This window comes from Phytophthora cinnamomi (genome assembly GCF_018691715.1).
Source record: "Phytophthora cinnamomi strain GKB4 chromosome Unknown Contig12, whole genome shotgun sequence".
Lineage (NCBI taxonomy): Eukaryota > Oomycota > Peronosporomycetes > Peronosporales > Peronosporaceae > Phytophthora > Phytophthora cinnamomi.
Window position 1 is genome coordinate 703,260 of NW_027150945.1, and position 12,451 is coordinate 715,710.

Sequence of the window (12,451 nt, forward strand, 5' to 3'; positions counted from 1 at the left end):
TTCGGAGCGCGCGGCCAACTCGCGTGCGTGGCGTGGGGCTGCCTCTCGCTGGCAAAGATTTGCAAGCATGGGTTATTAGCTCGCGGCGGGCGGGCGGTACAAACCATGCCGTTGCTGCATCGACAGCACGAACGAACCTGTAAGCCATGTAACACGTCCTCAGCTGCGTCATGTGAAGACTACTTCCGATGTGCGCCCGCAAGTGAACATGCCCCGCCGCGGCCACGCTAGCGGCGACTTGCAAAGCTGCTTCGCGGGGGCTATTGAAGTGCGCCGGGAAGCCGGCTCTTAGCCCCGGCTACAACCTCTCTCTGCGTCACATTGTGAAAGGTGCATGCGCTGATGGACGCCGCATTGAGATGGAGTCATAGAGATTCACTCGCTGGGCTTTCCAGCCCGCGTGCTGGATGTGCCCAAGCGTAGCCATCGCGCCGCTGCGCGGCAGCAGCTTGATTGATTTCTGCTCGATGTGAGCGTGTGCGTCGCTGACATCCTTCCTGTAGCAGCCGGCTGGCCCAGCCCAGACCGCGAGGCGCAGCTGTGTCCGCCGGACAGAGTCGCGAGGAGCGGTCATCGCGTGCAAAGTCTCCATGGCGGCCGGAACGTTCGCCGCAGCGGGCTTCGGATCTGGTCGCTACAATACATGCACACACTCGGCGCCGAGACCCCGTTCCGCGAACGCTTTCCCACTGCAATCGCCGTCGACAGCCCCGCAGCAGTGACTGGCTTCAGCCCGCGGCGATCTTCGAGCCCTTGTAAAGGCTCGGCCCTGTCCGTGCAGAAAAGCATCTGCCGCCCCGACAACCCGACCACAACGCAACTCGCGTGCGGCGCCAACAGCAGGCCGCCGCGTTTCGCCCCCTCGCCCCGCTCGACCTCTGCCCTCCGTTCGGATAGGCCTCCCCCTCTGCTCTGCTCTGCGCCGCCCGCCGTGCGCCGCTCACAACTCCACTTGCTGACTCTCGCGCCCCGGTCTCGCCTGCTTCCGCTCTCCCCCCCAGCGGATCCCTGGCGCAGCTCCGAGTCTTGATGGCAGGAAGTTCCGAGAAAGCGGCGGCCTCGGCCGCCGCTAGCACCAGCAACAACGGCCTGACCTGCGTCAAGTGCGGCCGCGCCGTGTCCGAATCCGACGCCTTCTGCATCTACTGCGGCACCAAGGTGAGCCTCTCGCTCTCGCAGCGCAAGCCGGCCGCCGCCGCCCCGGCCCCCGCGGCCAAGCAGCCCGAGAAGAAGCCCGAGGCCCCCAAGCAGGCCGCACCCAAGCAGGCCGCTCCAGCCAAGCAGGCCGCTCCGGCTAAGCAGGCCGCGCCCAAGCAAGCCGCCCCCAAGCAGGCCGCGCCGCCCAAGCAGGCGGCCCCGTCCGCCAAGAAGCCCGAGCCCAAGCCGGCCGCGGCCAAGCCGGCCGCGTCCAAGCCCGCGGCGGCCCCGCAGTCCAACAGCCGGCCGCCCACTAGCGGCGCGTCCACGGCCCCGTCCAGTGGCGGCTCGGCCGCTGGCCGCTCGGCCCCGTCCAGCGGCAACGCGGCCGCTGGCCGGCCGGCCCCGATGCCCACGGCGGCGTCGACCCCGGCCCCTGACCGCCGCTCGAACCCGGCCGCGCGGCCGTCCCCGTCGCCTGCCGTCCCGCGCGCGCAGAGCGAGAGCCGCATGAACGACCACAGCGGCCGCGGCTCGCTGGACGGCGTGCCCGCCGACGTGGCCGGCCTGGAGAAGCTCTGGGTGCCCGACAACTTCAGCAGCGAGTGCATGGACTGCAAGACGCCCTTCGGCTTCCCCAAGCCGCGCCGCCACCACTGCCGCGTGTGCGGCCTGCTCTTCTGCCGCCCCTGCGTGAACCACAAGATCCAGGTGCCGGCCTCGTTCGGCTACGGCAACGCGCAGCAGCGCTGCTGCCGCAACTGTATCACGGCGCTGCAGATGAAGGCCATCACGACGCCCGCCGACGTGTTCGCGCAGCGCCGCGGGCCCGTGAGCCGCTCCATCTCCGGCCAGGAGAGCTACGAGGTGCTCGGCGTGTCGGCCGACGCCACGCCCGAGGAGATCGCCGCCAAGTACAAGGAGAAGTCCCGCTCCATGGACCCCACCAAGCGCGAGGACCAGGAGACCCTCGAGAAGATCAACGACGCGTACCGCAACCTGCAGGACCCGAACGCGCGCAGCCGCGACGACTCGGGCCGCGCGCGCGACTCGAGCCTGCTGGGCGGCGACCCGACCAGCCATTTCGTGTCCGACACGGCGCGCAGTGACCAGACGGAGTGCCAGGTCTGCTTCCGTCCCTTTAAGCTCGGCCGTCGCCAGCACCACTGCCGTCGCTGCACGCGCAGTGTCTGCAACCAGTGCAGTGTCGAGTCCAAGCCCATCCCGGAGCTTGGATTCCCCATGCCAGTGCGTCACTGTACGTCCTGTAACGAGAACCCGCCCAAGTTCATCAAGCCCGTGATGGACCCCGTGGCCAAGCCCCCCGCTGGCTTCGAGTACCTGACCAAGCTCGACATCCTCGTGAACGTCAAGGCCAAGCAGGGTGGCAACACGCCTGACACGGAGACGTACATGGTCAAGACCTACTGCGAGCCCAACGAGGCCAGCGCCAAGTCTGCCAACTACTCGGTCACTGAGTCGGATCGTTCGGTCACCCACGAGTACCAGATCCACGAGGAACGCAGCATGGCTGACTTCGAGTGGCTGTTCGTCAAGCTTGGTGAGGTCACCAACCCCAAGGCTCTGCCGTTCTTCCCGGACAAGCGCACGCCGCGTGGCGACCGCGAGAAGGTGCTGCAAACGTTCCTGTACGGCTGCATGCTGCACCCGCTGCTGCGTGACGCCGACTGCCTGAAGGCGTTCCTTGCTCTGCCTACGGAGCAGCTGCGTCAGTTCCAGAAGAGCGGCCGGAAGGCGCTGTACAACACGGACGACTACAACACGCTCATCAAGTCGCTGCGCCTGGAGCTCGAAAAGGCCCAGATCCGTACCAAGGTGAACGGCCTGATTAACCGCCAGAAGGAGCAGAAGCAGCGTCTGGCTCAGCAGGCTGCCCGTGCTGAGGAGCAGCGCAAGCGTGATGCCGCGCAGAACATCCGCCGCGAGCAGGCCGCCTTCCGTTTCAAGGCCCTGGAGGCCCGTAAGGAGACGCAGACTGAGCGTATGGAACGCGAGAAGGAGCGCTATGAGAAGCAGTCGAGCACCACGCACATCTTGTTCTTCGACGTCGTGCGCGACCAGTCTGTGCGTAACACGGAGGAGGAGACGCGCATCAAGGAGAAGGTCGAGTTCACCAAGTCCAAGGACAGCTTCCAGCAGGACACCACCCAGTGGAACAACGACATGGCTCAGTGGTCGAAGCACCGCGCGGACTGGTCGGAGGCCCACAACCCCGCTGTGTCGAAGGACATTGCCAACGACTTCATTGTGCACTCGTACGGTATCTTCCACTCGTCCAAGGACCAGAAGGACAAGGTGCCCCGCGAGCTTATTGACCTGCACGCGCAGTTCGTGAAGATCCAGGAGAAGGAGCCGGAGCTTCTTGAGGAGGAAGGCAACACTGTCGATGAGGAGTGGATGAAGCTGGCCAAGGAGCGTGAGCACTGGACCAGCAGCCGTGCTAACATGAAGCGCGAGGACGAGATGTGCCGTGATGAGGACACTCGTTACAAGCAAGAGCACGAGTACGTGCGTCTGGAGGCTGAAGCCCGTCAGAAGAAGGTCAAGACGATCGAGGCCGACCTACTGGCGCTCAAGACGGAGATCAACGCCCGTACTCGTTCCATTGCTCAGCGTCGTACGCGTCACCAGGCACTCGACGAGGAGTACGAGAAGGAGTGGCGTGTGGTGCAGACCCAGCGCATCAACACCACCAAGTCTCGTCTGGATGAGCACTCTGCCCGCATCACTCGCGGCAAGAAGCGCACGGACGTCTTCAGCGACCAACTGTCTCGCCAGACCAAGTCGCAGCGCATGCTGTTGTTCAAGCGTGCTGCTCTTACGGAGGAGCGCAAGGCGGACTGCAAGCTGTTTGACGAGCACCGTGAGGACTGCAAGAATACGCTGGACGAGGCCCGCAACGCTCTGGTCATCACGCCCGAGTACGTGGCTCGTCTTGAGGCCGACATGAAGGTCCGTGCCGGTGAGCTGCAGGCTGTGAAGGACAGCAACAAGCGTATCCCGCAGGAGGGTGGCGATGCCGAGGTGGACGAGCGTGACGAATTCATGAACGAGGTCCGCCGTCGCCGTGCCCAGTTCCAGAAGGAGCTGGACGACCAGGCTGCCCAGCTTGAGTCTGAAAACAAGCTGTGCACGTCTCTGCTGGAGCGCATGAACCAGCACATCAAGAACCTCGAGGAGGAGGTGAAGAACGCCGCCCAGGAGGAGACCATGATCGGGGAGTTCAACAAGCTCATCGACACCGAAACGAAGCTCCTGGCGGACGAGGAGGCCAAGCGCGAGGAGAAGAAGCGTCTCATCACGGAGCTGATGAACAACGCTGGCAACTGGGTGCTGGACTCCCTGCACGAGCACTCGAACCGCAAGAAGGTGGAGGCGAACCGTCTGGTCAAGCAGGCTGTCCGCGCTGCCGACTTGCAGAAGCTGGTGCAGCACTTCACGCACCGCGTGATCGACCAGGAGGAGCGTATTATGCGCCAGAAGCAGCGCATCCTCAACGGCGAGCACAAGGTGGAAATGCTCAAGTCGTCGGAGAACTGGTACCAGTACGTCACTGGCCACGCTGCCGACCTTGGCAAGAAGGACATGAAGATCCTCGAGGCCGGCCGCAACGAGCGTTCTGATGACCTGAAGGAGTCGTCTCGCCTGCAGAAGGACGACGAGTCTGACATCAAGAGCGTCGTGAAGGAGCTCTCGGTTAGCCGCAAGTGCGCGAAGGAGAAGGTTGAGAAGCGCGAGATCTGGGCCCAGGTCGAGGACGTGTACAGCGTGTCGAAGGCGCAGGAGAAGGACGAGGACATGATGATGACCTCGCAGATCCGCAGCCTGCTGCAGCAGCTTGCTGAGGCGTTCGAGATGCTGACGAACCGTCTCCTGGAGGAGGAGGAGAGCCTGCAGCACGCCTCCACGCAGCTGGAGGGCGAAATCGAGTCGATCAACGCCTTCATGGAGCGCATGGAGAGCGAGGAGAGCGCCCTGTGCGCCACTGAAAAGACTTCGCTCGCTAAGGAATCGCAGGTGCGTCGCTCGGAGGCTGACCTGATCGAGCAGCGTGCGCGCGCCCTGATCGACAGCTACAAGCAGATGCAGACGGAGCATATGAAGTACCCGGTTGAGCTCGGCAAGGTCAAGAGCCGTCGCGCCGAGCGCGAGAAGCCCATTCTCCCTCGCGAGGCTGAGCTTGAGGCTGCCAAGAGGCTGATCAAGAACCGCAACTACTACGATCGCAAGGCTTGTGCTGAGTTCGCGAAGCGCTTCAGGATTGACCAGGAGCTGAAGGAGGTGCGCGATGTGTTCGACTGGCTGAAGCTGGTGATCGAGCGCGACATCAAGCGCATGGAGAAGTGGCTCGACTCGAGCCGCAAGGAGCGCAAGGAGATTGAGAACCTGAAGGTGAAGGGCAAGGAGATCAACTGGGATGAGGACACTCTTGAGCGTATCCCCGCGCTCAAGGAGATCCAGAAGAAGATGGCTCGCCAGAACGGCTCTTCGAACCACAAGGGCGGCAACAACGAGGCCAAGCTGGCTGACGCGGTGCACCCGTCGGAGCAGTGGATCGTGGAGCTTCTGAAGTTCAAGAAGAACATTTCGGAGATCGACTCGAAGCTGCTGAAGGAAATCAGTGTGACTGTGGATTCGGCTGTGAGCGAGGAGGACGTGGTCAACGCAAACCTCAAGAAGATGAAGACGGACAAGGAGTATGTGCTTAACAGCATTCGCTTCATTGACCAGGAGGAGGCCAAGGCCATCCGCAGCACGGGCAAGGGCGGCGTCCCCGGCCGCCACAGCCCCGGTTCGGAGAGCGGAAGCTTCGTGAGCGGCGACGAGCAGCCGACCCCGAAGGCCCGAACTCCCTCGCCGAACCCGGCACGATCCCCTTCGCCCGCCCCGGCACGTTCCCCGTCGCCGGGCCCGGCTAAGCAGTCCGCGTCCCCGGCGAAGCAGTCCGCGTCCCCGGCGAAGCAGACCGCGTCTCCGCCAAAGCATGCCGCGTCTCTGCCCAAGCAGAGCGTGTCCCCGCCCAAGTCTGCGCCTGCCAAGTCGACCTCTACACCTTCCCCGGCACCTGCACCCAAGCCGCGTGCCGTCGCGAAGCCTCGTTCGGAGGAGTTCTAGATAGACAGGACTGTAAGGAGATCGGTGATACGCGAGCGGCTTGACGGTCTCCTCTGACGTCGGTATCTATGGGAAACACAAGCCGCTCGCATGTTCCTTGTTTTTATTCCCATTTTCATTGCCAGTGCTTTTTGGAAAATGGCTGGAATATCTTTTTATTCGTTTGTTGCAAAACGTTTCGATGCTTCTAAAGTCCTCGTGTTGCTTGCAACTTTGCTGTCGACGAGGCGATTGCAGATGAAGTACAGTAGACCAGCATTCCGCACACAGCACCACCCATAGGGCATGGTGTCTAGGGCCAAGTACTTACCGGTAAGTAGTGCGGGGTGGGGCTTCTCACCACCAGGATTTCGGAACTCAAAGTCCTGAACTAGCGTTGCTGTGCTGTTGCATACGGTACAGGCTTTGAAAAAGCAAACAATGCTGTTCCCAGCTACAGCACGCCGCAGACAATCTCCTTTTTAAAACTTACTTCAAAGTAAAAGTCTGTTCTGATAGCATGAACTAGCAAAGAAAGCACAGCTCTTTCTCAAGCTTTAAACGTGAGCCGCTGTGCCCGCGCGAGGTGGTGCCTTCAGCGATCGCTCCTTCACCACTTGGCGGAAGTAGTGGTATCCCCCAACGAAGAAGAGGAAGATCCACTCGAAAAACGTGTTGTTGCGCGGCTCGACGCCGTTTGTCAGCATGCGGAGCAAGAATCCGTTCCAAGTGGTAGTGATTGAATACTGTCCAAACCAAAGTCCGTTGATGAGAATCTGGGCCCTCTTGTCGGATCTGTAGGAAAGAAAGGTAAGCAACTCAGAACATTTTTTTAAAAGATGTTCAAGATGCATAAGCGAAGACACCCACGCTTTCGTCGCTGCTGGAGTTTGGTCTGTGAACGTGGAATATCCTAAAACCAAAGAATCGAACCTTAATAAGAGCGACAAATATCCGGTATGGAATTAAACGCACCTGTGGTGATGTGTCCCTCGTTCACTCCCGGAGTGCTGCAAAACGAACACACAAACAAATGTTAGCACCTGCATGGACACTCAGATGTGCTGCCAAAAAGCTGCCAGTACCTTGCTTCCTCAACCGCCTGGTTAGGGCTGGACGCAGTCTTACGAGCCGCCGAAGTGTCCAAGAGGTTGAACGACGACGAACCCGGGTAGAACACAGCCACCGAAATGTTGTACAGCAGTAACTCGTTGCGTAAGCTGTCCGCCAACCCACGGATGGCGCTCTTCGAGCCACTGCAGGCTCCGCAGCCCACGGGAAACTCGAGACTGTCCGCACTGCTTACAAACACGACGCGGCCGCGGTTCTTAGCTTCGACCATCGCGGGCAGAGCAGCCTGGTGAACAACACGCTGGTTAGCATCACAACTTAAGGTACATCTAAAGTTGCAACTTATAAATTTACCTTAACCAGGACCACGGCACCGTGGTAATTGACATCCATGGCCTCCTTCATCAACGCAACGTCCTGCTCCCAGAAGTACCCGGGTTTGATGCGCCTACTGGCAGCGTAGACAATGTGGTCCGAGGGTCGTCCGTGGTAGGCATTGGCCTCCTGCACCGCCTGCTCCACTTGCTTAAAGTCGGTGAGTTCACACTCGAAGATGAAGATGGGGGCATCCCCCTTTGCTACTTTCTCGAGTTCACTTTGAGCCGCCTTCAGAGACTCGGTCGATGGTCCGATAAGCGACAATTTTGCCCCCTTGTTGAGGTATTTCTTTGCTATGGCAAGACCCAGCGGACTCTCCGTGCCTACAAAAGCAATGCAAATGATGGTGCAAAACCACTGGTTAGGATAGTTCTAAACGGTTTAAGACTGTCGTAACCGCACCGGTGAGCAGGACGTGCTTGTCGCGCACGTTGAAGCCCGGCGCCGTGAGCAGCGACCAGAGCCACGAGAGCACGCACACGCCCACGAGCACGATGGGGGCGATCCAGCCGGGCTCCATCGGTCACAGGGTAGGGGGGTGGGGTCGGCTGTGCCGGTTCAATGAGAGACTGTGGCGAGAAAGGAGAGTTCAGTCTGTACCGCACTGATTGTGGCACCTACACCAGTAAACGTGGAGGTATCAGCGGGGATAGTGAGCGGCAGTTGTTTTCGTCCTTCGTGCCTGCGTTTGCGTTCGCAAGCTCGACAGCGTAAACTCCTCATCGCATAGCGGTGCTTGGCGGTATGGGCGGGTTCTAATGGCACAGGATCGCCGTTGCGACCATATACAGTGTTATACTTTAGCACTTGGTGGCACCCCAGAACTGGTGGTGTCTTTCATGGCAGGATTGATAACCTTGGCGAATACCGGCTTCGAGGATGAACCGATGATTGAGTATCATTGTGACAACTTGATTTAAGCCGCTAACTGTCTTTTGGAATTCTTCCACGTCTCCATCACCGAAGCGTCTTCTACTCGATGCTATTAAGCGGTCGCTACAAGTGTCGACTACGCTCATTTTTGGTGGGCTACACCAACACGGTCAACCTGGGATATTTGGCAGTGGCCTACCAGCAAAAGATTCCTATTCTCTTCATCGTCAAATGCAGCATCCTCTGCGAAAAGCGTGCATGCTCGTTCTTCGTCGACTGATAGCTTGTTTTCCTTGCCCGTTAGTGCACTCAACATCTGTAGCCTTAATACGCTGGACGTAGGGGGAAACGCATTCGCGTTGGGTTCCGCCTGATATCAAACGATGCCCAACGCATATTTTCAAGACGATGATTAGTCCTGACAAATCGCCGCCAAAATGCACACTTCGACGCTCAAGACACGGTGTTTTTGGAACTTTGTACAGTCGAGAAAATCTCCAGCCTGTCCAAGCTAGCAGCTTCAGCACCAATTGGTCGCAGTCAATGACTGCGACAATGAATCTTGCGTATAACGAAAAGCAAGCCGAGCATAACGCAAAACTGATGACCAGCCAGAAATTTAGTGCGCCAGAACGACAAACTTGATGACTAGCTAACGACAATTTAGATTACTGTTAGCTGCGGCTTCACTGGTTAACAGAAGCCGTAGCAGTAGGAGTAGCTCGTTTCTTATTTACTTTGCGGGGTATTTACCTTTGGCAATACACTACGGTTAAACTTCTGGGAGCCCCCCAACCAGACCTCGAAAAAAACAGTATAGTATTGAATTGCAACATTTCAAATTCCGCAACATTCACTTCAATAAATTCGTGATCAGTAACACATTACTATTGTAATTATTGTTCTATTGAAAATGTATTACACTTATGTTTTGTATTGAAACCCAATCTACTGCTTTTGATGTCTCAGTAATAATTGTACTGGAGCGTTAAGGTCCAATAATACATATTTTATACAAAAAATACAGTAATTGCAATTCAATAATGATTTTTCCGAGGTCTGCCCCAACGTGTCTTAGACTTCCCTGCAGACACTACAAACTTTGCCGAAACCTGTATTATAGGAGGCTGAGTTTGTAGCGGAGGCATTCAATAGTACCAAGAGAGAGTGGTTGTGTAACAAGCAAAGATAGCTGATATAGTGGGCAACTTGATGATCAATAGTTTAGTGCCGAGTTGGCCTACCCTCTCAGTAAAATAAAATAATTATTTTCCGAGCTCTGGTCTTGTTCCCCCAGACGCCGTCCCGCTCCGCGCGGACTTCATTAAATGAAAGTAGCACACAATATGTGTTTGTCTGACGTGTCCATTTTGATGATTCACTGAGTAGTCGAATGCATGGTTTGTATTGTTTGTGTTGTAAAGAAACTCAAATTGGTTGCTCCAACGAAGTGTATGCCTTGACTTGCTTTGCTTGTTCAGCCGCCCACTTGATGTCTACTTCGCAATGCATGGAGAGTTGATCGTACAGCTTTGGACACAGCAGAGCTTAAAGTTTTTGTACACAGGATGATCGCTGAGAGAGCTGCAGCACTTGCTGGTGTTAATGTTTTTGTCGGAGTTGGCTGGGCCACAGACATCCACGTCGCATGGCCTCACAAACTTGGAGCGCAGAGCATCTTGTTCTCCCAGGTCCCGCGTGGCAGAGCTGGGCACGGCAGCCACGACAGCAAGGAGAACGACGATGGAGGGCAGGAACTTCATGGTTTGGCTCTTCAGATAACGGGGCGGGTTAGGCTGACTTGGAATTTTGAGAACTGGTTGCTTTGGTCCCGTAGCAGAATCTCGACGAATGCTCAACAACGAGCAGGTGTTGTGACAACTCTTATCACTGGACAACAGTGTTGTCCAGTGATTAGAGTTGTATTCATTCTTCAAAACATTCGAGCAGGCCGACTGAGACATTATGTTGAAGATAACGCACAGGATGAGACCGATGAGTTGTGTTATATGTACAGTGCGGGTCAAGATTATAGACTGTACCCCTATGCAGCCTCATACCTTGATCAATACTTATCATTTTGAGGTGGGGTTTCAGCAGCAGTTATGAAAGACGCTGACAATCACCTCAATGTGTTATTACAAATGTAATAACACCGCTTGCTGCGCGTACTTTACTGTTTAATCTGCCGGTAAAATTATACAACCGTATAATCCAGTTGGGGTACGCAGTCACTTTCTTTTTTCATTGCAATCATTTTCATTCAGAAGAAGTATACACATCTTCAATCGATGAACTTGATTCATCACTATGCCGTGTGATCCATCGACAGCCAATGTTGATCACTTGTCTGACACATTTCTGGACGCGCAATTTGAACTGCAACGACGCCATTACAAGACGCAGCGATGGTTCTTTTTCGCCTGCGAGATGATAGTACAGCTCAGCTAGATCTGGCGAGGTGGAAGAGACTCCAAGGCCGTATTCGTACATGTACCCCACGCTATAGAGCGCCTGCGCAGAAGTTCCAGCACTCACTAAATCCGCATGTTGATAGTGCCTCAACGCGACGGTGTAGTCCTCGTCCAGGAAAGCTCGATCACCCATCCGTAAAAGAGCATCGGCACTGTCTTGGGCAGCAGCACGAATTACAAGTCGCGTATAAAGTCGTTCCAGTTGCTTCGAGGTGCGAGCTGACATGGTGCCAAATACTTGTCGCTTTACACGCTCGATCAACCAAATCGCATTGCTCTGAGCGACTTCGTACCCCATTTCAGCTGCAATCAAATACAGCTCCAGAGCGAGTGCCCAGTTCCCACGTTGTGCATGTGCCAACGCGGTTGTCATAATCGACGTTCCTTCTCGCGAATACTCGGCCACACGCTTGTAGAGCTCCACAACTTCTTCACACGACACGCTGCCGCTAGTCAGAGCACCAACCGTGTGAATCTGCCGCTGCTTGATCCGAGCAAGCTGGAAAATAGACTTGAGGTGTCCAACATGGGCTGCTGCAACGAAGTACTCCTTTGCAGCATGAAAGCTTCCTAGCTCTAAAAAGGCACCACCTGTGTTGTAAACGCCTTCCGCATGGCCTGCATTAGCCGCAACTTTGAAAAGGTTGCGAGCTCGATCATGGTCCACGGGCACGCCACCAATGCCACGCGAGTAGATCACTCCAAGTCCGTTAGCAGCTTCACCACTAGGCTTGGCTTTCGACGCATTCAGCGCCGATTCATACAATTTCACAGCATTGGTTACGTTGGGAGTGCTGCCGGCGAGTCCGTGGGCGTACACGTGACCCAGAAGAGCTTGCGCCTTGATGTTGCCTAGTTCAATCGATCGCTCCAGAAACCGCAAGGCCTCTCGTTCTCGTGCCGCATGCTCTTCGAGATCAGACGCGCCTGTATTTGAGTACAGATCGCTGAACAACGTGATACTCGCCGATTGAACCATCAGATCCGCGTTGCGATAGTCGCCTGCACGTTGCCGAAGGTACTCAGCTCGGTGGAAGTCTTCGGCTGGGTTGAGGTCGGCATAATATCGTGCTCCCTCGGTCGCTGAAAGTCGAGTAGGTTGAGGAAAAGCGTACAGCTGGAGCTTCTGGTCGCTCTGCTCGGTGACAACTTGATCGGCTGCAAACTTGTAGTGTCTCATAGCTGTCGAGCACGACTTGGTCGCCCCATAGCCATGCAGGGAGCGATACCCAAGTGTCATCGAAGCTCCAATTGATCCTCCGTGAGCAGCAAACTCGTAGTAGACGTGAGCTGCGGCATTGTCGTAAGACAAAGAACGAGATACACCGAGTAGAAATTGTGCCTGGGCACTTCCGTAACTGTCAGCGCTCGTCCGGAGAAATAGTTCAGCATGAGTCGCGTTG

At 56.8% G+C, this 12,451-nt stretch overlaps 3 protein-coding genes across 4 annotated transcripts; 1 reads left to right on the plus strand and 2 right to left on the minus strand.

Annotated features, from left to right (window-relative positions):
* Window positions 1-1,029: 1,029 nt before the first annotated feature.
* Window positions 1,030-6,273, plus strand: IUM83_13588 (cytoplasmic dynein 1 heavy chain 1; the record flags this gene model as incomplete). Of its 2 annotated transcripts, XM_067938276.1 has the most annotated exons (2): window positions 1,030-3,418; window positions 3,466-3,473. In XM_067938276.1, 2 exons carry the CDS (start codon window positions 1,030-1,032, stop codon window positions 3,471-3,473), a joined length of 2,397 nt encoding a protein of 798 aa, XP_067797825.1. The 2 variants fall into 2 exon arrangements, with proteins under 2 accessions (XP_067797825.1, XP_067797826.1); XM_067938277.1 differs by having other exon boundaries at window positions 1,030-6,273.
* Window positions 6,274-6,809: 536 nt separating this feature from the next.
* On the minus strand, window positions 6,810-8,221 carry IUM83_13589 (3-ketodihydrosphingosine reductase; the record flags this gene model as incomplete). Its single annotated transcript, XM_067938278.1, has 6 exons — window positions 6,810-7,047; window positions 7,123-7,165; window positions 7,228-7,262; window positions 7,338-7,609; window positions 7,678-8,024; window positions 8,104-8,221. 6 exons carry the CDS (start codon window positions 8,219-8,221, stop codon window positions 6,810-6,812), a joined length of 1,053 nt encoding a protein of 350 aa, XP_067797824.1.
* A 2,612-nt stretch (window positions 8,222-10,833) lies between these two features.
* Window positions 10,834-12,228, minus strand: IUM83_13590 (protein sel-1; the record flags this gene model as incomplete). Its single annotated transcript, XM_067938279.1, has 1 exon — window positions 10,834-12,228. One exon carries the CDS (start codon window positions 12,226-12,228, stop codon window positions 10,834-10,836), a length of 1,395 nt encoding a protein of 464 aa, XP_067797908.1.
* Window positions 12,229-12,451: the final 223 nt, after the last annotated feature.